At 39.5% G+C, this 25,888-nt stretch overlaps 2 protein-coding genes across 2 annotated transcripts in view; one reads left to right on the top strand and one right to left on the bottom strand.

The window, feature by feature from the left end:
- LOC107702059 (voltage-dependent calcium channel beta subunit-associated regulatory protein-like) overlaps nt 1-14,186 on the top strand; it is a 17,132-nt gene extending 2,946 nt beyond the window's left edge. The window contains exons 3-9 of the mRNA XM_016504254.1: nt 344-405; nt 982-1,147; nt 3,100-3,265; nt 5,270-5,395; nt 6,139-6,283; nt 9,197-9,386; nt 12,127-14,186. Of these exons, the coding sequence (XP_016359740.1) occupies nt 344-405; nt 982-1,147; nt 3,100-3,265; nt 5,270-5,395; nt 6,139-6,283; nt 9,197-9,386; nt 12,127-13,687 (2,416 nt within the window). The 3' untranslated portion in view covers nt 13,688-14,186. The remainder of the gene's footprint in view (nt 1-343; nt 406-981; nt 1,148-3,099; nt 3,266-5,269; nt 5,396-6,138; nt 6,284-9,196; nt 9,387-12,126) is intronic.
- Nucleotides 14,187-21,058: 6,872 nt separating this feature from the next.
- stk11 (serine/threonine kinase 11) overlaps nt 21,059-25,888 on the bottom strand; it is a 29,840-nt gene continuing 25,010 nt past the window's right edge. The window contains exons 10-11 of the mRNA XM_016504284.1: nt 24,871-25,120; nt 21,059-21,578 (exon numbers count right to left, since the gene is read on the bottom strand). Coding sequence (XP_016359770.1) covers nt 24,909-25,120 — 212 coding nt within the window. The 3' untranslated portion in view covers nt 21,059-21,578; nt 24,871-24,908. The remainder of the gene's footprint in view (nt 21,579-24,870; nt 25,121-25,888) is intronic.

Here is a 25,888-nt window from a genome sequence, read left to right as displayed (position 1 = left end):
AAATATTGAGAAAATCATCTTTAAAGTTGTCCAAATGAAGTTCTTAGCAATGCATATTACTAATCAAACATTAAGTGTTGATATATTTACAGTAGGACATTTACAGAATATCTTCATGAACATGATCTTTACTTAATATCCTAATGATTTTTGGCATAAAAGAAAAATGTATAATTTTGACCCATACAATGTATTGTTGGCTATTGCTACAAATATACCCCAGCGATTTAAGACTGCTTTTGTGCTCCAGGGTCACATATAATGTGTGTGTGTGCGTTTATAAACTAAACGAATCACTGTATCTCAATCATGCTGATGTTGTTTGTGTTTGTTTGGTGTTCAGAGCCAGTGATGACCTGGAGAAAACCAACACCACATACATAGAGGAGAGTCAGCCGATGCAAGGTACCTGTGAACGCCACAAGCACAGCAGCACAGTCAGGCCAAGGGCTCAATTAAGAGATTCATTAAGATTGGGCAGTTTTGTTCGATTATGAGATTTAAATGTTGGTCAGTAAATCATATTGCTCTATATGCTTCTTATTATGCTTCTTACCTCTTTTGCACAATACCATGTACAGTTATTATGTAAAGTATTGTATATTCTGTCTTAGATTATGTATATGTATAGCCAACTATTTATAGTGTATGTACAGTTGGATTACCGCTTTCAGTAAGTTAGCTATGTATAGGTTCAAAATTGTTTCTTACGTCTAGTGTTGTATGTTTATTTTTGTTTTTATTGTTGTATGTTTATTTTTGTTTAATTATGTAGCGCTGTGATCCTGCGAGACACGACATTTCATTCCATTGTGTGTCCACTCATGTAGCGGAATGACAATAAAGCTCGACTCGACTTGACTTTTGTTCGATTAAGTGATTTTTAAACTTCGGTCAGTTTTGTTCGATTAAGATATATATATATGAGCACTTATGATTAGAAACAAACGTGCAGCACTGTCGTTTCTCTCTCTTCTTCAGACGTCACCATCAGACTCGAGAGCGGTGAAACACTGTCCACTTCCTGCTGTCATGGAGAGACGGACGCGGATCACTTCCTGTCTGCGTCGCTCACCGGAAGACGGGTGTCTTTTAACGAGGCCGCCATCTATGAGCAGAGCGCCAAAGACCAGGAGAAAGGTCGAAGGTCAGACACACACACACATGTAGGTTAAGAGGTCAAGAGCGGCAGCGACCCGAGAATGACAGCCTGTTAAGAATCAAGTTCATGTTTTACTTCGGTTTTGTTCGATTAACATTTAAATGTCAGTTGGTTTTGTTCGGTTAATATATTTAAATGTCGGTTGGTTTTGTTCGGTTAAGAGATTTAAATGTCAGTTGGTTTTGTTCGGTTAATATATTAAATGTCAGTTGGTTTTGTTCGGTTAATATTTAAATGTCGGTTGGTTTTGTTCGTTACAAGAATTAAATGTCGGTTGGTTTTGTTCGGTTAAGAGATTTAAATGTCAGTTGGTTTTGTTCGGTTAATATATTTAAATGTCAGTTGGTTTTGTTCGGTTAATATATTTAAATGTCGGTTGGTTTTGTTCGGTTAAGAGATTTAAATGTCAGTCGGTTTTGTTCGATTAATATATTTAAATGTCAGTCGGTTTTGTCCAGTTAAGAGATTTAAATGTCAGTCGTTTTGTTTGATTAATATATTTAAATGTCAGTCATTTTGTTTGATTAATATATTTAAATGTCGGTCGGTTTTGTTTGGTTAAGATATTTAAATGTCGGTCGGTTTTGTTCGGTTAAGAGATTTAAATGTCAGTCGGTTTTGTTTGATTAATATATTTAAATGTCCATTGGTTTTGTTCGATTATGAGATTTAAATGTCAGTTGGTTTTGTTTGATTAATATATTTAAATGTCAGTTGTTGTTTTTTTCGGTTAAGAGATTTAAATGTTAGTCAAATTTGTTAGTTTAAGAGATTTAAACATCGGTTAGTCGGTTTATTCGATTATGAGATTTAAATGTCAGTTGGTTTTGTTCGGTTAAGAGATTTAAATGTCAGTTGGTTTTGTTCGGTTAATATATTTAAATGTCAGTTGGTTTTGTTCGGTTAATATATTTAAATGTCAGTTGGTTTTGTTCGGTTAATATATTTAAATGTCAGTTGGTTTTGTTCGGTTAATATATTTAAATGTCAGTTGGTTTTGTTCGGTTAATATATTTAAATGTCGGTTGGTTTTGTTCGGTTAAGAGATTTAAATGTCAGTTTTGGTTTTGTTCGGTTAATATATTTAAATGTCGGTTGGTTTTGTTTGGTTAAGAGATTTAAATGTCAGTTGGTTTTGTTCGTTAAAGAGATTTAAATGTCAGTCGGTTTTGTTCGGTTAAGAGATTTAAATGTCAGTCGGTTTTGTTTGATTAATATATTTAAATGTCGGTTGGTTTTGTTCGGTTAAGAGATTTAAATGTCAGTCGGTTTTGTTTGATTAATAGATTTAAATGTCACTTGGTTTTGTTCGGTTAAGAGATTTAAATGTCAGTTGGTTTTGTTCGGTTAAGAGATTTAAATGTCAGTCGGTTTTGTTCAGTTAAGAGATTTAAATGCCAGTTATTGTTTTTTCGGTTAAGAGATTTAAATGTCAGTCGGTTTTGTTCGGTTAAAAGATTTAAAAGTCAGTTTTGTTTGATGAATATATTGAAATGTCGGTTGGTTTTGTTCGGTTAAGAGATTTAAATGTCAGTCAAATTTGTTCGTTTAAGAGATTTAAACATCGGTTAGTCGGTTTTGTTCGATTCTGAGATTTAAATGTCAGTCGAATTTGTTTGATTAATATTTAAATGTCGGTTGGTTTTGTTTGATTAACAAATGACGACGGTTAAATGACGGTTGGTTGTTTTTTTCGATTACAAGATTTAAATGGTTGAATTGGTTGTATTAAGAGATTTAATCGTTGGTCGATCTTTTTGGATTAATAGAGTTCAACATTGGTCGGTTTTGTCGCCCAGGTGTCTGTCAGAGGATTAAGTTCATGTTTTAGTTCACAACCATAAAGAACCACTGCCACTGAATATCAGAAAACAGCAATGCATCAGACTTGAGCTGGCACTGGTTCTGGATCCTGACGGGCTGTAACGGTCTCTCAGGTACACGCTGACGGAGGGCGACTTCCATCACCTGAAGAAAGCCCGTCTGACGCACATGCAGCCGCCGGCGCTGAAGATCCTCACCATCATGGAGTGTGATTCACCGGAGAACAGCGTGACGCTCAGCGAACAGCCCTCACAACACCCATCCCTCTCCATATTCCAGGTGACACGCTGCTTTAATATCTCTCCAACATCACCTCCAGCATGAAGAGCATCAGCAGTGTGTTTACTTCTGTCCAATGCACTGCAGAAAACATTAAAAATGCACTAGTGACCCATTTGCAGTACAGGCTTTTGTGAAGCAACATTAAATACTGTAGTGAACTCACATTATACGAACTACTAAACAAACTCTCAACAGGCCTGATGATCTGCAGACACAAAGACTTTCTGTTCAGTAGATGTGACTGAATAAAGAGCGTTTCAGCAGATTACAGCAGCACTTTTGGGCGTAAATGTGATTCACTTTCTCATGTAAATTAGACGAAGTTCATCCTAACTCTGACTGACTCACTCCTGATTCATTTTCTGCATAGAGCTGCAGTTACGCAACACAAACGCTGTCAGTGTGTCTGACTTCTGAAACTGCTTTCCATAGATAATAAAATATGATTGTCATAAATAATAATAATTAATCAACCCTTTATAACATCTGTCAACCAATCAGAATGAAATATTTGACAAAAAAGTGGTATGTTTTTATATTATTTGTTTATTTGCTCAATGCTCAAAATATTATTTTGATATTTTCGGTTTTCAAATTTAAGTATTAAGTATTTTAGTATTTTTGTTGTGTGCTTTTGTCATTTAGTTTTTTTTATATTTTAAATGTAAATATTTAAATATTTTTAGATTTATATGGAATGTCAATATATATAGTTTTTTATTAATTTTGTTTAAAAATGTTTATTTATTTAGTTGTAGTTATTATCAAGTTAAACTACAGACTTAACTCTTTCTTTTACATTTTATTTTAATTTGGTTAATGTTTATTTTATTTAAAGTAACAAACGTTGTTTTTTAGTTACTAACCCTGTGCCGGATTGAAGGAGGATCCTCATAAGCTGCTAAATTAACGCTGTCATACTCCTAAGAAGCATAATTGTTGAGTAAAATAGTGCATTTTCAGTTAGGCTGAAGGTTTTGATATTCCATAGATTTTTCAGTGATTTGTGCAGTTTTGGGATTCAGTTCTCCATAAAAGATGCATGTGATGCTGCATATGAAGGGGGCCTAGAAAGCAGCATCATTATACTGGCTACAGTTTGGAATGTATAATGCCTTAAAATGCACCTTGTGTAGTCCGCTCACTAGGTTTTGTGTGTGTGTGTGTGTGTGTGTGTGTGTGTGTATATGTGTGTGAGAGAGTGTGTGTGTTTGTGTGAGTGTGTGTGAGTGTGTGCGTGTGTGTGAGTGTGTGCGTGTGTGTGAGTGTGTGCGTGTGTGTGAGTGTGTGCGTGTGTGTGAGTGTGTGCGTGTGTGTGAGTGTGTGCGTGTGTGTGAGTGTGTGCGTGTGTGTGAGTGTGTGCGTGTGTGTGAGTGTGTGCGTGTGTGTGAGTGTGTGCGTGTGTGTGAGTGTGTGCGTGTGTGTGAGTGTGTGCGTGTGTGTGAGTGTGTGCGTGTGTGTGAGTGTGTGCGTGTGTGTGAGTGTGTGCGTGTGTGTGAGTGTGTGCGTGTGTGTGAGTGTGTGCGTGTGTGTGAGTGTGTGCGTGTGTGTGAGTGTGTGCGTGTGTGTGAGTGTGTGCGTGTGTGTGAGTGTGTGCGTGTGTGTGAGTGTGTGCGTGTGTGTGAGTGTGTGCGTGTGTGTGAGTGTGTGCGTGTGTGTGAGTGTGTGCGTGTGTGTGAGTGTGTGCGTGTGTGTGAGTGTGTGCGTGTGTGTGAGTGTGTGCGTGTGTGTGAGAGTGTGGGCGTGTGTGTGTTTGTGTGCGTGTGAGAGAGTGTGTGTGTGTCTCTGTGACTGTGTGTGTGTGTGTGTGTTTGTGTGTGAGTGTGTGCGTGTGTGTGAGTGTGTGTGTGCGTGTGTGTGAGAGAGAGTGTGTGTTTGTGTGTCTCTGTGAGTGTGTGTGTGTTTTTGTGTCTGTGTGTCTCTGTGAGTGTGTGTGTGTGTGTGTGTGAGAGAGTGTGTGTCTGTGTCTCTGTGACTGTGTGTGTGTGTGTGTGCTTTCAGCCCGCGGAGGGTCCCGCGCCGGAGGCTGCAGGATTGTGGAGCGCTCAAAGTCCCAGCTGCGCTCTGCCTGGAAACACACTGAGCTCCACACTGAACACCAGCGCCAAACCGGCCCGATCACACACCGTGAGTCATCATCAGTAAAATACAGTCGTTCATAAACACAGGGCAGTAAATACGGGCAGATTAAGTCAACATTTTTGATAATGTTGTTTTATTTTAGTATTATTTATATACTATTAATAATATTTTCTATTTGCATATTTTTATAATTATTGTAATTATATTATTAAAATATATATATTTTCATAGTTTTCATTTTGTATTTTAGTTTTTAGCATTTAAAAAAAACAATATTACAGTTTGTTTAAATAAAAAAATAAAAAACTTTTAGCAGATGCTTTAATCCAAAGTGACTTGGAAGCAATCAAAATCAACAAAAGAGCAATGATACGCAACTGCTATAACAAGTCTCAGTTAGCCTAACGCAGTACACGGAACAAGGTTTTTTATAGAATAGAAATAGAATAGAGGGTCAAATAAAGATGTAAGATATGTGTTTTTAACTTAATCTTATTTCATTTAATGTTTTAGATAAAGCTTGTAAAAATACAACATATTTCAATTTTGCATGTAGAAATACAAATCTGTTGTGACATTATTTGCATGACTGTAAACTGTACAGTTGTGTGCATATCAGTGTTTGTTAGTTGAATTGAATGTATGCACTGCATCTGGACTCTGTATTACAGAGCTTGGTGCTTTAAATATGCTTGACTTTGGGTTTTAATGTGAGCCGGATGTTTTCCTGAGATTGACTGGCGTTACCTGTGACCTGCTGGACGCTTTCACGATCTCTTCCTCTCCAGATCGAGGTGATGAACAGAAGCCTGCTGATGGACAGAGATTCCACTTCCTGTGCGGCTCAGGGCACCATGTTCCACTTCCTGTCCAAACTCAGACGCCACGCCAGCCTGGAGGGAGCGGGTCCGTTCTGGAGACTCGACACCAGAGGTGAGGATGACCTCAAACACTTACATTCATGACTTAATTAATGAACTATCCATATGTGAAGTTCATATCAAGTCGTTTCTGCAGTTCAGTTCAATGCTCTTGTTGGACTGGAGAGCAGTGTTAATTTCGACGGCAAATTTTGATTTAGTTTTTTGATGAAAATGCCATTTAGTTTTCATATTTAATTTCATGTCATATTTTAGTCATGGGAATTGTTTTTAGTTTTAGTCGACTAAATCTACAGTAAATTTAGTCGGCTAAAATCTAATGGGTTTAGTTACAGTGTAATGCATTAAGCATTTCTCTAAAATTTCCAAACTCATTATATAGGTTTGATATTAAGGTTTTATCATGATAGACACTGATTTAACTGACCAATATTACATCTTGTAAAAAGAGGCATAATAGGTGCCCTTTAAGAGGTTGTCCTACAATAATACACCAGTGTTCAATAATACACTGATGATGAACCGAATAGAATCAACATTTGTCATTTTTAGTAGTTTTTAATGTTTATATATAGTTTTTATTCATTATCAAAATAATCAAGTTTAATTAATAACTGATGATGAACTGAATTTAATTTTTTTTAATTTATTTATTTTTAGTTATTTTAGCACTTAAGAGTTATTTTAGTACCACTGAAATACTTTTATAGTTATTTATATTTAGTTTTTTATTTACATTTTTATTAGAGTTTAATAATTTTGCTGTGCATTTTTGTCACTTCTAGTAGTTTTTGTTTTTAATGTGTTTATATGTAGTTTTTATTCATTATCAAAATAATCAAGTTTAATTAATAACTGATGATGAACAGAATCAACATTGTATGAAACGTATTAATTTTCCTGTTTTTCTCTGTGAAGCTACTTTGAAACAATCTGTATTGCATGTGACATGATTATCATTTTTACTAATATTAAGAATTTTAAAAATAGTTGAATCTCTTCCCAAATCGTCCCTCTCGTTTTTATTCGTTGACGAAAATGGCAATAGATTTTCGTCAGTTTTTGTCATTCAAAAAGAGTTTTAGTTCGTTATCGTCTCGTCTTTGTCGGTGACAAAAATGTCGTTGGCGAAAATTATGACGAAAATTATTCGTCAACGAAATTAACACTGCTGGAGAGAATGTTTTATCTTCTGAAAGATGCTTTAAAGTTCAATATGAGCTGCTATATTATTACCTAACCCTAACCCAATTACTAAACAAACAATTCAATAAACTCACCTTAATAAAAAAACTACAGTATTAATACAGACACACGGCTACATTGCATTAGAATAGTGAGTCCTTTCTATTTACCAAAGCACAGAGGCCTATCTGGACCCCCGATTCTGATTATTAATTTTACAGACCGATACACAAATGATTTACGTAATCTATTAAATCAAGCATATGCAACTCTAAGCCTTCTGTTAGATGGCAAAAACTGATATTCCTCATTTTTTTTCGTAAACCGATTTTGAAAACTTGACAATTTTAGAACAAATAGATAGCAATCCAGACAGTCGAGCTTTGAGCTGAACAGAGAGACAACTAAACCATGCACACATTAAATATTGCACAACATTCTGTATTACAGATTTGAAAAACAACAGCAAGATCTGCTCATTTGCTCCAAATGACCTTAATCTCCTAAGAAAATAAATACGTTGTTGTACCTTACTACAAAGATATCCGTTCTATACATTCTGTGAAACAATCCAAAGCCAGACGTCTTGCAGTCTCCTTAAACAATGTTTTACACCCGGAGATCTTATTCAGCCCTGAGTGAGCCTGGAGAATAGGAATCAATACCGGATCAATACGGCTTGAGTAGCTCGGTCTAGTTACAGTCATGTGACTGGTGTGAGATCTGATTGGCTCAGAGATTTCAAGCAGGAGTGCAGGACAAAAGCTGCTTCCTGATAAATGAATTATAAAATAATCGCATTATTCTTCACCTGATGTGAAAGGTCAGTCAGTACTGCATGCTCATTTCCTGCTGATGAGCAATAGATTGCATTACATGCTCTCATTATTGAGGCTGAGGGGAGCTTATTTTCTTCTCTATAGCTCCGTTCCAAAACCTGCTGATGTGGAGAACACACTGTGAGGAGCTCACACTAAAAATAAAAGCCAATCGAAAATATTAATAAATGCTATAGTAGTATAGAAATAACACTAAATTAACACTGTCACAATGCTGCCTATTAGTGATGAAAAGTTCGGATCATTTTACCGACTCGGACCTTTGAGTCTCGTTCAGCAAAATGAAGTAATTTCATTCATTTTAGCAAAATATCATTAAAACGTTACATGTTACTTCCCTAACACATCTACTACTTACGCAAACATTGATACAAACAAGACAAAACTATAATGCTATAAGAAACAGAAAATATTAATTCATTGTTAACCTGGGTCTTTAGTCTATGATTAGCTCACCTCACCTCTTATCTGACAAGTCTTCGGGTTGGAGTCGTTCGTTCAATACATGATAGGCTGACAGCCCCATAAGCTTAACCTATGCAGTCTGAGCCGGAAAGAGAATTGGTTAGTTCATCTCTCGAATCTTCGGGTTTGAGTCGTTTGCTCATCACGCGACAGCCCCACCATAACGACTTGAAAAAGATGAACTAATTCCAGTACAGAACTTATAGGATGTTGCGCATGCGCGACTGAACGAATCACTCCCCGAGACGACTCGTTCTTCCCGAGTCACGATTTCAAAATGAACGAATCGTTCAAAAACGACCCATCACTACTGCCTATGTAGAGAGTCTCAAATCGGTCACTAAGGTTTCACCGTAGTTGTGATTCTGCCTTAGAAGGTTTTGGAACAGAGCTTGTGTTTCAGTCAGTGATTTTGTTACTCAATGAGGGTCATTTGTGCATATTCTTATTCCTCCGTTTTTCTTGCATTCTCCTAGGTTCTCCGCGGAGACGTGCATTTCAGAGGCAGCGGGCGGCCAGCGAGACTCTGGATCATGTAGAAGAAACCTTGCAGGGTGGAGTCAGCGACTTCTTGTTGCGAAAACCCACCGCACTGCCTCAGAAGGAGCCGCCAAGACGCCTCTCGGCCAGTTCTTTGGATGCAGGAGCTCCTCCTGCCCTCAGCAGGTACGGCAGGTACGGCTACAGGTGTTTGGAGACACCTGCTTTATAGTATCCTATAAAGCAGGTGTCTCCAAACTACTCGGTTTCCTGCAGAGTGTAGCTCCAACTTGCCTCAACACACCTGCCTGGAAGTTTCTAGTATGCCTAGTAAAGCCCAAAACACACTGCACGATTTTAGCAATCCTATAAGATCACTGCATGTCACACTGTGCGACATGGATCTAATAAACTTGGCTACAACGTGCGTGTAGACTGTATGATGATGACACCTATTGACTCGTACGCTACGACGCATGTTACTATAAAAGAATAAAACATCATAACCCACCTAAAACCACCTTGTAGCAGCTTATGGTTGTTGGAATTTCAGAGCTGGAATCTAAAGCCCAAAACACACTGCACAATTTTAGCAATCCTATAAGATCACTGCATGTCACACTGTGCGACATGGATCTAATAAACTTGGCTACAACGTGCGTGTAGACTGTATGATGATGACACCTATTGACTCGTACGCTACGACGCATGTTACTATAAAAGAATAAAACATCATAACCATGCGCTAGTGGTAAACAATAAGAGCATGATAAATCACACTTTAGCAGTTGTAGTTTTTGTGCGCGCTGAGAAAAAGTGGAAGCGGCGAAAGAGGAAGGGATAAGAGCTTGAGGTAAGCAGTTTTATGTTTAAGCGCCATGTCGCGTTGATTTCATGTCGCATTTTTGTTGGTTGGTCAGTAAACGTGGATAGTAGCAGCAAACACACTGTGATGATCATGCTGTATCGTAGGCTATCTTTGGTCGCAAGACCGTGACAACGGCTGTCTTTGAACCTCTCTCACTGTACGACACAGGACCACCGATTATGACACAGGACTCTACGATCACAGTAATTGGCACGATTGTTTCACGATGCCAATCTTTTGTCTGAGACAGCCGGAATTCGTGCAGTGTGTTTAAGGCTTAAGACCTTGATTGGCTGGTTCAGGTGTGTTTAATTAGGGTTGGAGCTAAACTCTGCAGAACCGCCCCCCAGGACGGATTCTGAAGACCCCTGCTATAAAGCATGTTCCTGGAGCCCCCCAACACTGCACATTTTGCATGTCTCTTTAAATCAAACACCTGACTCAGGTCATCAGCTCACTCGTAGTTACTCCATGACCCACACTGTGCAGTGTTGGGAATCACTGCTAAGACGTTCTGTTCCCATCAGCCCAAACTCACTAGCTCAGGGGTCTCCAACTCTGCTCCTGGAGAGATTCCAGCTTCCAGTCCTGCAGACTTCAGTTCCAACTTGCTCGAATACACCTGTCTGTAATTTTCAAGTAACCCTGCACACCTTGATTAGCTTGTTCAGTTGTGCTTGATTTGGATTGGAGCCAAACTTTGCAGGACGGTAGCTCTCGAGGAGTAGGGTTGGAGACCCCTGCACTAGCTGGTTCAGGTGTGTTTCAATAGGATTTGAGCCAAACTCTGCAGGATAGAGGTCCTTCAGGAGCAGGATTGGACTCCCCGGAATTAGGACTGTCCTATCCTGCTCTTAGAGAACCAATGACTTGATAACTACTGACAGGTGTGTTGGACCAGGGTTGGAAATGAAGTCTGCAGGTAGGTAGATTTCCAGGAACTGGATTAGTTAGTTTAGTGCCAGTCTGCCTAAATACACTTGCCTGAATGTTTCTACTGATCCTAAAAATTCTGATTGGCTGGTTCAGACGTTTTAAATTAGAATTTGAGTCAAACTCTGCAGGATAGTGGACCTCCAGGAGCAGGATTGGACACCTCTAATTCAGTCCAGTCCTGCTCTTGGAGGTTTACTATCTGGAGGGCCAATGTTTGGTGAGTTGAAGCAGGTGTGTTAGATGAGGGAGATATCCAAAATGTGCAGTGGTGGGGGGTACCCAAGACAGGTTTGAGAAGCACAGCTATAGTTTAGCTCCAACCTGGCCATACACACTTTCCTGAACATTTCTTGTACTCCTGAAAACGTTGATTAATTGCTTCAGGTGTGTATACTTAAGGTTAAGCATATTCTGTGCAGGACAGTGGTCCTCCAAGATCAGGATTGAACATCTCTGAATTAAGGGAACTTCATGCACCTTAGCATTAAATTTCAGGATTCACAGTTCAATTCCCAAAGAAGCCTTGATTCATCTCATTTTTTTTAGTAACTGCATGGACACAAATCTTGGGCAAATTGAAACCATTGCGCATTGCTAAATTCTATAGATTCTGTTCATATTATTCATTTACAGTTATAATCTAGAATGTTTGCAGAAGAATCAGAATTAAAGGGATAGTTCACCCAAAAATGCTAATTCTGTCATTAAGTACTCACCCTCATGTCGTTCCGAACCCGTTAGAACTTCATTCATCTTCGGAACACTAAGATATTTTTGATGAAATCCGAGAGCTTTCTGACCCTGCATAGACAGTAACGTAACTGAAATGTTCCCAGGCACAGAAATGCTGATGTCCACTGATGTCACATGGACTATTTTACCGATGTCCTTACTACATTTCTGTGCCTTGAGTACCCTTGCTGTCTATGGAGGGTCAGAAAGCTCTCGGATTTCATCAAAAATATTTTAATTTGTGTTCCAAAGATGAATAAAGGGATTACGGGTTTGGAACGACATGAGGGTGAGTAATTAATGACTATCCCTTTAATCGGTTTGTCCCATCATCTCTACTAGAATATAAAAGCATTTTACCATAACATAACAGTCTTATTTACCGTTCAGGTTAGAGGTGGAAGCCGTAATGGAGCTCAGAGTCAACACAGATGCAGTGAAAGACACGACTCCAACATTCCCCTCAACCCATGGACCTCTGGAAGTGGAGGATGGTGAAGAGAATGTACAGGAGATGATGGCAGAAGCGTCAGGAGGCGACGGTGAAGAGTATGGACCAGTGAGCCGTCAGGAGAGTCTAGAGCAGCCCAGCCTGTACCGTGACATCTGGAGCCTGAGAGCATCGCTGGAGCAGTACGCCTCCTCCGACCTGAGCAGCAACGACAGGGACTCCACTCGCAGCGATGCCGACAGCGTTTGCTCAGCGGGAGCATTGAGAGTGGGCGTCCCCAGCTACCAGTCGCAAGACATCGATGATGATATAGACGGAGACAGCGAGCTCCCATATGATGACGTGGTCAGGGAAGCAGAGCAGAGGAGAAATGGACGGGACAGTGTGGACTCTGAGCGAGGCAGCGACGGAGAGACAAACAACCGGAAGCTTCTGCAGATGGACAGCGGATACGCCTCAATCGAGGCTCCTTGCAAGGCTCCGGAGGAGTTCAGATTGTTTGGAAGTAGCTCCGGAAAGACGGCATCAGAACGTCGCCGCTTTTTCACCAATTCTGGCCATAAAGGCACAGTTTGTGAGAGTTTTGAGGCACGGTTGTTTAAGGAAGAGCTGGAAGACGAAGCATCGGAGAGCAGCGTAAGTTTGGAGGCAGAGACTCCTATTACGGGAGAACCTCAACGCTTGACCAAACCCAAGCCACACTTCCGCCGCAGAGACTACAGCATTGATGAGAAGACAGAGGCACTGTTTAATGAATTCCTACGCCATGATCCCCAGTTTGACCAGCAGGGCTCGCCCTCATTGCGTCACCGGCATCGCTCCAGAATCCATCTCAGAAAGCAGTGGCAGCGCAGCAAGCAGTACAGTGACCCTGGTGCCGCCCGATACTCGCCATCTTTAGAGCGACAGCGCTGCTATCCACTCCGCCGAGGTGACAGCGCCAACTACCCCTTAGACACACGCTATTACAGTACCTTGCCTCGCATCGCTAGCGCCGCGGATGATGAAGCCAGTGAGGGAGCAGCGAGTACGGAATCGCCCGAGCCGGAAAAATCCGGTCCAGAGCTGGAGAGTGCTGATCCGCCCTCAGAAACAAGAAGTTCTGGTCCAGACCTGGAGGAAAATGCAAACAACAGCAGCAACAACACAAGCCGGCATTTCTTTTCATCGCAAATTCAGGACAACAGTGCTAGTGGCTGTGGGATACTGGAGGACTTGGGAACAAATGCTCATTCCGCAGATTCACATAAACATTCACAGATGGACAGTGGTGGACCAATGGCTACATTTAGTTCTCATTTGCATTCACATACAAACACACTCATGCTGGATCCCACTGATCCGGATCAGGACTCGCGTCACACTCTCACTGACATCAGTCCGTCAGACAAACTGGCATCCACACTGGACGATCGCCTCTACTCTAACCTGAGGACTCAAAAAGGGAGTCAAGAGTGTGTCGTGACTGTAAGCCGCACCTCACCAGATCTAGAAGAATAAGGGCCAGTTTGACGAAACAGGGCAAATTAGAGAGAGCGTGTAATTCCAAGAGCGCCAATGGGTGTGTAAATTTCTGCGGGTGATTTACTAACAATGCACAAATTAAAGAACACAGACGCAACATCTCATTTACATATCGACCACCGCAATATACCAAGTGCAGCGCAAATTAGAGGAGTCGCAAATAAAGAATAAAGAAATAAAGCCATAGTAAGCTACATTGAAACTAACCGGAGTCAAAAAATGCTAGAAGTTGCAAGAAGTTTTGATAGAGCTAGTATTGCATGACTCCTAGTTGAGGGTTCCAAGTAGTCTTTTATTTCCTGAAGCAAATTAAAAATAACATGGCTTGGCAAACAATATTTTCGTGTTCTTCTTGCATTCCAAATAAATTACGTGTGGAAAAAAAATCCTCTGCCTTCTACCACGCACTCTCTCATCTCTGCGGTGCCTCCTCCTAGCAACAAACTGCAGCCATTTCAAGTGCAAAATAGTTTAAGACATGCTTTTTTTGGGCGTTAAATAATGGTGCAAATGCCAGTAATTTGACGAGCACAAACGTAAAACGTGTTGCGTGATTCATTTTAATACTCTCCTCCCATAAATTTTGCGTCTGAAAGGGAAACTCCTAGAAATGCATATGCAATAAGGTCAGGCGCAAAAATAACTGTCCACGCCTTTTCAGCGCTAATTCTTCACTGCGCGTCTTTAGTAAATTTTGACAGTACTATTTTAACGCCAAAAGACGGTTTGCGCTGGCGCAAGCTGTTAGTAAAACTGGCCCTAAAGGTCCGTTCACACAAAGAACAATAGCTACAACCATGAAGTTTTATTACTCGCTCTAACTCCAAGAGGATTACGAAGTCTGCACCAAAATTATAACGATAATGACGCAGATTAACGATATCTTTGGAATCACGTTCAAAACGCTTTTTCCAGCTGATGAATGTTAAAAACATCATCAGCCAACCTGAGTTTAAAGACCTTGAGCATTTAAAGGGGTCATGAACTGCATTTTTAAATATTATTTTATAATGTTCTCTGAGGTTCACTTATAATGTGATTTTACATCAAAGAAACATCACAGTTTAGAAGTACTAGGCTATTTTCTATCCCGTTTTTGAGCCTCTCTGCAGAACAGTCTGTTTTTATGTGCGGGGCGCATTCTATACTCGCAAGTAAACTCCCATTGATATGATTGGCTAATGTTTTTGTTTATTCAAATAGCAGATTGACGCTGCTGTGACGTAGTCTGAAAATGGGTCATTTGGGTTAAAAATTTATAAATAGTCAGTATATATCAAACGGTCTGGCTCAGACATTGCAATAGTGGTAAAAACACCTTTACTCGCTTATGTGTCCCACATTACTGTTGGATCCACGCTAGTCAGACTAGACGAGAAACTGCAGTGTGTGCTTAGAATAAACAGAACGTTGGTGTGGACGCTAATATAGTTATAGTTATCGTTCTTGTACAGAATAGTTTTGATCATGTTTGAAATGGTACAGCGCCACCTGTTGGAAAACTGACCGATGTACAAACTTTTTTTTTTAAATTCAGATCTGTTTTTTTGGATGTCAGTAACTCCTTTTCCACCAATAGGGTGCTGGTGCTGGGAAACTAATGTCCTCATCGCATAAAGAACAAGAACTCGATAGCAACAGTGACACAGATCTAGATCTCGGCCATTATAATTAACAAACACACACCCACTGCTTCCATGTTTGTCACATTGCACTACGGCACTAGACACTTTCTTTTTGCAATCCAGAATGGAGAATGCATTACTATGAATTTGAAAGACTTGGCCATGATTGTTTGTGGGCAGCTTGTGCTCGTCATTCAGTTCTGAGTGAGTTCTGTAGATCCTGAAGCTAGGCACCAGCACCGTTCCTGTGGAAGAACAGCAAACATCATAACTCTACTTCAGTAGAGTAAGAAACGGGATGAATACAAGCATGACGTCTAATGGAACATTAGCAATAAATACACACATGTAAAGAGTGAGGTGTGTTGTAACTAACTCAGAGTCAAGTATAAACCCCAGAAATTACACACTTCAGAGTAAATGTAAGAGTTTAAACTGTGTGAACACATCCATCCTACGCTAGAAACCCTTATATAACTTCATCTCATCAAGGGACTAAACATAGAAACACGGATCTGCAGTCAAACTAGCTTTCACTGTGAAACAAACTGCAGCCGTTTGGTGCTTTGAGTCACATTTCAGCCAAGACTCAATTAAAATCAGCACTGAACATTTCTAATTAAACAGATCTAGAACACTTTCAGTGACAGTGAAGGTTGAGATCTGGTCATGGGGATGGATTGACCTGCAGCAGAACTTAATAGAGATCCAATATATGCCACAATGCACTGTTCATCATACTCATCAATCATACTGAAGCGATTCAACCTTGATGAGGGTCTCGGTTTTAAAATCTCTGTTTTATGAGTCCAGAACATCATGAGTCCTTGTTATTAAAACATCGATGTTAAGACGATCAGCGCTCTATATCTCAGTTTTCATACATGTATAACTACTAGGGTCATAAATGTGTCTTGTATCATTTATTCCATCCAGATCATGTTTAGCATCGAGAACGCGGGGTAGGTGTACGTGATTGTATATGTACATCTAAATCACTCTGAAGTGTCATTTTTAAATTATATTTCCTTTGCAATAAAGGTACTTTTGTTGGTTTAATGCAAAAAAATCATGTTCATTGGGGGAAAAAAATGTAAACAATCAGGTTGACCGACTGAAATGGTCAGCTAATATCAAGGCGAATGAGACATATACATGTCTGTTAAAATAAATGATTGCTTTTACACCATAATTGACTGAAATCTGGAATTGTTTGGAAACAAAAATGACGTCTTGAAAAGGCTCAGGGTGAACCATTACTTTAACCTTCAAAAACGAACTGAGAGAAGCATGTTGCATAGGTTAAAACTAAATGAGTTATATACAGTCTAGAAGAAGAAACGTTCTATTAAAGACTCGTTTCATTAATGTTTAATCTTGAGCACAGTTACTTTGAGCAACATGAGCTCTGATGGACAAAGCTGTCAGCGAGATATCACATATAATGAAATATTACAGAACACAGTAAACAAAACCGGCGCTGAAGGTGATTTTCTGTGGAACTGAACTGGGCTTGTTGCCATGGAAACAGGTGTGTGAGGGGTCATAGGTCACACACCAGAGCGCCGTTCTGCTGATTCTGGACAATCTGGCCTTTTCCTCTCACTGTATTCATAGACTTTTCTGAATGATTGGTTTCAAACCGCAGCAGAAGAGGAACAAAAATACTGAAGAGCTTCCAATCGTCCATCAACAAACCTACGACTTCACTTCCTGTTGAGTCGGTCTCTCAGAAAGTGTTTGGTTTCACCAATAACACAAAATAATAATGAAAGCCAATTTTAAGAACCATTTCTATCACGGTCATGACTATTAAGCACAAAATGTTAAACTAAGGCAATAAGCCCCAAGAAGCCGTGGTTTACAGTGAATTTATAACAGCTAAGGGGTGTTGTTAGGTACGACGTGAAGCGGAGTTAGCTGTTATAAATTCACAGTAAACCACGGCTTCACGGGGCTTATTGCTTTTATAAAACGGTTATTCCATATACGTAGTCAGGTTTCACAAAATAAAACAGAGCAAATAAAGTGTAATCAGTGTTGGGAAGGTTACTTTGGAAATGTAATAGGTTACAGATTACAAGTTACCCTATTTAAAATGTAATAGTAGTGTAACTTTTTCAATTACTTTATTAAAGTAATGTAACTGATTACTTTTGATTACTTTTTGATTACTTTTCTAAATTTCTAATAAATGTTTATTTGCAACTGTTAATCATTTTCAAACATTTACACCATGCAGGGTTAACCTTACAGTAGTGCTCAACACTGTCAGACTTTCACAATCCTTCATCACTTGAATTAAGATGATCAAATTTGAACATCCACCACGAAATCAGACTTTAGTACCGCCTTTTACTTTGAGATTGATCTGAAGTTCAATGCAAATTTAAAATCATAAGAAATAGTTTACTGATACTGTTTTTGAAACCAAATCTTTGCATAACTACAGGAAACACTGCATCTAACAATAAAAAAATAAAATAAATGTTAATTAAAAAATAATAAATAAAAGCATATACATCAACTCAAATACAGTTATCTAATAAGCATGTGTCCTACTAAACTCCTGAAACATTGGTGTCTCTTTGAAACATTGGTGTATCTTTGTATGATATGACGATAGTTTTCTCAAAATAGCTTAATATTCACAGACACTAGTCCATATCGCGTTTTGATTCAAGTGTACTGACCTACTTTTGATTTATTCGTCCAAAATGTGGCATATTCCGTCCGCGTTAGGCTAAAGTAATTCAGTTTTTATGACTGGATTCTACGAACCAGTCTGTGTTTTCCGCATCGCGTAAATTATGTCTCAGAGTAGTCAGTGCAATTTGGAAAAGAAATCAATTAAATCTGTATGTGGATGTGTGTAAATATTCAAATGTAATCCCCTTTGTAATCGTTAACATTTTCATAAGTAACTAATTTAATTGCACGTTTTCTTAGTAACTGTAACTGATTACAGTTACATTTATTTTGTAATTAAATTACGTAACGCCGTTACATGTAACTAGTTACTCCCCAACACCGAGTGTAATGATATTAATAAAAACAGTATTCTTCCACCAAACAATGTAGCTCCTCAGAAACAGTTGTGGCTGCAACAAAGTGGTTGCCGAGCAACACACAAACGTAAACAAAGGTGTATGTTACTTTGTAGAGTAATTTCCAACAGCTTCGAACGTGGCTCAGCCAATCAGAATCAAACACCGGAACTATCTGTTTTATAATGACATTTTGCTCATAAATATTATGCACAGTATTTATACACCATGGTGTTGTTCTGCGTTCATTTAAAAACTATGACAATAAAACTGACTATTCTCAGTGATGATTTTTTTTTTACAGAGCCAGTGGTGGTTTTGTAGGCAAACATTAATGCCTTGAATTTAATGCGAGCAGCTACTGGTAGCCAGTGCAGATTGATAAACAGAGGTGTGATGAGTGTTCTTTTCGGTTCGTTAAAAATTAATCTTGCTGCCACGTTCTGGATTAATTGTAGAGGTTTGATAGAAGTGGCTGGAAGACCTGCCAAGAGAGCATTGCAATAGTCCAGCCTGGACAGAACAAGAGCTTGAACAAGGAGTTGTGAAGCATGTTCCCAAAGAAAGGGCCTGATCTTCTTGATGCTGAATATTTTAATAATGCAAATGACAAAAATGTGTCTATATTCGTCTGTATTCATTACAGTAATGATAATTTGGGGGTATATGTGCTTAATAGTCATGAAATAATTGAGAGTTTTACCTTGTGAAGCAAAACGTGATTCTGGTTGGAACTCTGTTCTCATGAGACTCTTGATGTAGAGCAGCAATCTTGATCTGTGGCTGATCCGAGTCGTATCTGAACTACTGTTCATGTGAGAGTCATTCTGAGATGAAAACAGATAAACAAGCACTCACCCAAAGCCAGACGTGCGCTGAAGAACGTCAGCAGAAGATCACGGATCCACAGAGCATCTCTCATTTACAGCTTCGGACAGGTTTTCTGTTTCTCACGATTCATTTTTGTTTGGCTCAGATACAGACGAAGCTTAGATTTGGTGGATCAAAAACATGGTTTCACTCTCAGATTTCTGAACCAATAAAACAGCTTCACAGATATTGTTTAATAGTTCAATATATTAACAATAACTGAAATAAACAAAATTGCAAGACGATATAAAGTCAGAATTGTGAGACCTAAGCTTGCAATTCTGAGGAAGAAAAACGTAATTGTGATATAAAATGTCCTTTAAAAAAATAAATAAATAACCTTTTCTATTTTTTTTTTCCGTGACAAAAAAATAATAATTTGGAGGAAACCAAAAAATGTGGTTTGATTCTCAGATTTCGGAACCAATAAAACAGCTTCACAGATATTGTTTGAAAAATCTTCCTCATATTTGCTGACAACAAATGTTAAACAAAACATTTACAAATAACAATTTTGTCAGAAACACAATAATTTTTCGACACTGACCACAGCGTCCTGCGGTTTACTGCTTTGACAAAACTGTGGCAAAATGACACCAGAGAACCTAGCATAACAGTTCAATATATTAATAAAACCAGGAATAATCGATTCCACATAATGGAATAGATGAGAGTTTACCAGCATTTACACAACGACTTCAAACACGGCCATGTATCGACTGAGAAATCAGGAGCAAGTGCAGAGACAGAGACTCTTCCTTCAGATGGAGGATTATTCATTTCACTTTTGCTGTGAAAGGGCCTTTTTACAGTTGCCACAAATATGACTTTTAGGGTTTTTTGTTATTAAAAAAACGAACAAGCCCAGCTCAGGTGACAAAAAGTAACAATGCATTACTTTTCATAAAAAGTAACTTTTTTACGGAATAAAGCAATACTGTAATGCATTACTTTTAAGAAAAACACTGATGACAGATACTTCAGTGAAACAGGACACTTCTGCATCAGCTGCTCACTCTCATGCTGCTTCATGTAGAGCACAAATGGAGATGTTTAACAGAACGTTCACGCTGCTCTCCAAAAATGACAAAAAGCATCCTAAAAGGTCACAAAAAGCCTCGGCCAGCAACATCTTTGAGTTGCACAGATGAAAAAGTGCATTTGAAATCACATGATGGTGACAGAACCTTGGGTAACATTTTACTCGAGGCCTCTATGTATAATACAACATAAAGGTATTCATAATGTAAATGTAATGCATTGCATCTTTTGATAATTATTAAAACACAATATAATGTTTGCAGATATTTGCAACTTTCTTATCTCACAATTCTGATTTTTTTCTTGAAGTTTGGAGAAAAAAGTGAAAACTCCCGACATAGAATTGTGAGGAAAAAAAAAAATCAGAACTGCGGAAAAATTGTGAGGAAAAAACTTTTTTTGTGAGATATAAACTCAATTTAAAGGGGGGAAAAAAACTGAATTCAAAGATATCAATTCAGAATTGTAAGAAAAACAGTCAGAACTAAGAAAAAAAAAAGAAAAAGTCAGAATAACGAGATGTTAACTCGCAATCACGAGAAAAAAAGTAAGAATAGTGAGATAAAAAGTCGAAACTACCTTTTTAATTTTGTTGCGGAAATTCTGCAAGATGTAAACTCAAAAATAAGAGAATCTTCTTTGCAATTCTGTGAGGAACAATGTTCAAATTGTGAGATAAAAGGTAGAAATTACTATTTTTTTTTTTGTGGAAAAAAACGGTAATAAAAAAATAAAAGTCCATACATTCGACTCCGCAGGTGTTTCTCGCAGTGAAAGCCCTTTTTTCCAACGAAACGCATGCAAATAAAGACCACGAGCTCAGCTTCAGTTGGGATGTGTTTTATATAAATAATACTTAAAAAATATTTAACGGGAAAAACAAACCAAATAGGGAAAATGAACCCAGACGTCCAAACTCTCCGTCCACATCACAGCATGCAGTTTAGTTTTAACATCATCATCTGCAGCATATTTCTCTACAGTAACTGATCTCTGTGTCATTCTTTACATCAAACCATCTGCATCTTTAACGGCAGGTAATGACTTTAAATTAAAAGACGAAGGTTTAAAACTAAACGGAAGGTCGGGTCCGATCCGAGAGCGCCAGAGAAACCGAATGGATGATCCTCAGCCACGGAGGAGGATTGTGGGAAACGTCTCCACTCTTTAACAGCATTCTCAAGTAAAGTCAGTCCTGGCACTGTGTTTGAGTTCATCACCACCGCAGAAATGTGCGTCGAAAAAAACAGCGTTTAGAACTGACTGCTGGGAAACGACATAAACCTGCAGAGAACAGAGAGAGAGAGAGAATGAGCGCTAATGAGGAAACGTCTCGTTAAGAGAAGAACTCTTACTCAGGATTTGTTATTGTTATAATGTGTTCAATTACTTGCCGTTTCTTTGTAATTATTATTTGTGAAATGTACTAGTGAAAACACCATCATATCGCATCCCAAAATCAAAATGAAAACAAAAACGATGTACATAGAGAAACTATGCAAAATGTAATTATGAAAATATGACATTTTACTGTAATGTAAAAAAATATATAAATATATTTATTAATGTTAGTAATGAAAAATATATTTATTAACATTCAAATGAAAATATGTAACTGATGTGGAAAAAATATATTTATAAATATATAAAAAATATGATATACACACACACACATATATATATATATATATATATACAGTATATATTTCACTGCTAATTCTCATTAATGTCTCATCTCATCTTCCTCCACTTATCCGAGGCCGGGTCGTCTGTCAACCTACTGTTCCATTTTTCCAGTAGCCCCTCACTGCAGAACAAAGATCCAGGGAGCAGGGTTGGATCCACATCTAGGGGGTGGAGATGGTAGGTTTAGGTATATATAAGGTGGGAGGAATTGGATCTGGATCCAACCTCGCCCCCTGGATCTTGTGTTCTGCAGTGAGAACCATCTCCATTTTTCCTCTCACTCGTGAACAAGACCCGAGAAACTTAAACTCATCCACTTGAGGGAGCAACGCACCACTTCCACCACGGAACACTGCTTCCCCCTTCTGAGCCACCGGACGGTTTGCCAGAATCTCTTTGAGGCCGAAAGTCTTCCTCTATGGCCTCACCGAACTCCTCCCAGGCCCAAGTTTTTGCCACGGCGACTGCCAGAGCAGCGTTCTGCTTGGCCTGCCGGTACCCGTCAGCGGCTTCAGGAGTCCCATGGGTCAGCCAGACCCGATATAACACCTTATCCAGCTTGACAGGATCCCTTACCTCCGGTGTCCACCACCGCGTTCGGGGATTGCTGCCATGACAGGCGTCAGAGACTTCACAGCCGCAGCTCCGAACTGCCGCCCCGACAAAGGAGGTGTGGAACATAGTGCATTCAGACTCAATGTCCCCAGTCACCATCGGGACCTGGTTGAAGCTCTGTCGGAGGTGGGAGTTGAAGACCTCTCTGACGGGGGCCTCTGCCAAACGTTCCCAACAGATCCTCACTATGCATTTGTGCCTGCCAGGTTTGTCCAGCCCTCTCCCCTGCCGTCGAATCCAACTCACCACCAGGTGGTGATCAGTTGACAGCTCAGCCCCTCTTTACCCGAGTGTCCAAGACATATGGGCGAAGATCAGAAGAAACGGCTACAAAGTCGATTATCGACCTCCGACCTAGGGTGTGTCCTGGTGCCACGTGCACTGATGGACACCCTTATGCTTGAACAGAAGAAACGGCTACAAAGTCGATTATCGACCTCCGCGACCTAGGGTGTCCTGGTGCCACGTGCACTGATGGACACCCTTATGCTTGAACATGGTGTTCGTTATGGACAAACCGTGACTAGCACAGGTATCCAATAATAACTCACCACTTGGGTTCAGATCAGGGAGGCCGTTCCTCCCAATCACGCCCCTCCAGGTGTCACTGTCACAGCCTACGTGGGCGTTAAAGTCCCCCAGTAGAACGACAGAGTCCCCAGTGGAAATGCTTTCCAGCACGCCCACCAGGGACTCTAAAAAGGCTGGGTACTCTGCACTGCCGTTTGCCACATAAGCACAAACGACAGTGAGAAACTGTTCCCTGACCCGAATGCGCAGGGAGATGACCCTCTCATTCACCGGGGTGAACTCCAACACATGGCGGCTGAACTGGGGGGGCTATTAACAAGCCCACACCAGTCCGCCGCCTCTCACCCTGTGCAAAGCCAGAATAGTGGAGAGTCCACCCTTGGTCGAGAAGAGTGGTTCCAGAACCCAAGCTGTGAGTGGAAGTGAGCCCGACTAGGAGTTGGCACCCGAGGTTTGGGTCGGCCAGGCACTCGGCCCCGACCACTGCCCAAATCACAACACACCGGCCCCCTACGGCCTCTCCGGCAGGTGGTGAGCCCACCGAAAAGCGGCTCCATGTCATGGTCACGCATGCGAGCCGCCCCCCCCCAGGCCTGGCTCCAGGGTGGGGCTCCGGTGACCCCATACCGGGCAGGGTGGACGAAAGCCTTGATTTAATAGTCATCATAAGGGGCTTTTGAAACTCATTAATGTCCCAATGCAAAAAAAATAATAATGGTGTTAAAATAGGCTTGGTTTTCTTTATATGAATTATAATTTCTTTTTGGTGAAATATGAACCAATCATTTGCCCTCTCTTTCACCTGTAAACATCAGCGTGATCTGTTTTTGATTCATTACATGCCATTCTCGTTACACAACGCGATATATGCGAGGTGAAAGTGTAAACAGGTTTCCATCCAACTGCATCCAATCGAGCAGAGCTGAAGATGAAAGCGCTAAATATAGACGCACGCAGAGAGAGAAGAGTCTGAGTCACCAGCTCCATCAGCGAGAGAGAGAGAGAGAGAGAGAGAGAGAGAGAGATGATGTGATGGAGGGAGACTGAGTCATCACATTCACTGCGGCATCTCATCAGCATGAGAGGAACCCCCCCTGAACACACACTCTCTTTCTGATTACCATCAATGTTGAAAACACTACCAAAAACAAAAATAACACTTTTATTCAAGTACGCATTAAATTGATCAAAAGTGACAGTAAAGACATGTATGGTGTTACATTTCAAATAAATACTGTTCTTTTGAACTTTCTATTCATCTGTGAATCCTGAAAAATAAAATGCATCACAGTTTCCACAAAAATATGAACCGTTTTCAACATTGACAATAATGTTAACTAAGGAAATTAAAATGAAATAATGTAATTATTAATACAAATTTTTAATTAATATAAATGTTAATATCAATGTAAAATTAAACATTTTTTAAATTAATATGCTCGATTAGAAATGTTTCTTGAGCAGCAAATCAGCATATTAGAATGATTTCTGAAGATCATGTGACACTGAAGACTGGAGTAATGATGCTGGAAATACAGCTGCGCATCACAGAAATAAATAGCTGTTTTCTATGTGAATATCTGTTAAACTGTAGTTTTACATTCTAATAACATTTCACTATTTTTACTGTATTTTAAATCAAACAAACGCAGCCTTGTTGAGAAGAGGCTTCTTTCAGAAACATTAAATATCTAACTGAGTGACCCCATAACGCTCACAGTGATCCCCATGACGAGAGTCTCACCTGTACAGAGGAGCGCAGGTGTGCAGCGCAGCACCGGGTCATTGCTGCTTGCAGGTGGAAAGCTTGCGGATCTTGCTGGCAGCGGAGATGCCTTTTCTGGAGGGATTGGAGGAAGAGCTGGAGCGCCGCTCGGATTTGGGCTTGAGTGCAGTCGACTCTGTCCCGTTCACACACACCGGTTTGGCCACGGCACAGGTGCGCTCCGGAGCGCGCTCTTCTTCCTCATCCTCCTCATCCTCCGGGACCTGCCCTGTTCAAACCCACACAACGGGAGCGTTAGTGACCAACACACCAGCAACGATAACCAACTGTGTGGAACCAGAGAAACTAACACACACTTAAAATTAAAGGCTTACAATTAAAAAGTTCACTGAAAAAAATAGGCGTAGAAACAATTGAAATTGCTAGTAAATTTCACAAATAATAAACAAAAAATCAGCAAGTAACACATTGAATTAAACATGAAATTTTAAAGTAGAAAAAGTGAATCAGCATTTTCTTGTAAAATGTACTCCAATAATCTGTTTTATTTATTTATAAAATAAAATATTTAAATGTGACAACTTGCCCCAAACACACATTAATGCAAAAATGTCCTTAACAGTTCAAATCCACCTTCACACACACACACACACACACACACTATAGAGTAGACCTCTATTTTTCATATACGACTAGTTATAAATACTGTAACCCAATCATAACCTACACACTAACCCTAACAGAAAACTCTATGCACTTTTAATTCTTAAAAAAAGAAGTTTTGTATTTGTATAAATGTAATATTATTAAAATTAAATTTATTAAAAATAAAACAATTGAAAAATAATCTACTTTATTTTTATAATATTTTTACAATCAAGGACTCCCCAAAATAAGTTTTGTCAGGTTTAAAATCACTTCTAGGTACAAATTTGTGCCCAAATTATGACTAGGTACAAACACACACACACGCACACACACACACACTCTCTCTCACACACACACACACACACACACACACACACACACTCTCTCT

This window comes from Sinocyclocheilus anshuiensis, unplaced genomic scaffold, assembly GCF_001515605.1.
Source record: "Sinocyclocheilus anshuiensis isolate Anshui unplaced genomic scaffold, SAMN03320099.WGS_v1.1 scaffold1825, whole genome shotgun sequence".
Classification (NCBI taxonomy): Eukaryota; Metazoa; Chordata; class Actinopteri; order Cypriniformes; family Cyprinidae; genus Sinocyclocheilus; species Sinocyclocheilus anshuiensis.
The sequence above is the reverse complement of the archived record's forward strand: the minus strand, read 5'-3'. Positions and strand labels throughout refer to the sequence as shown.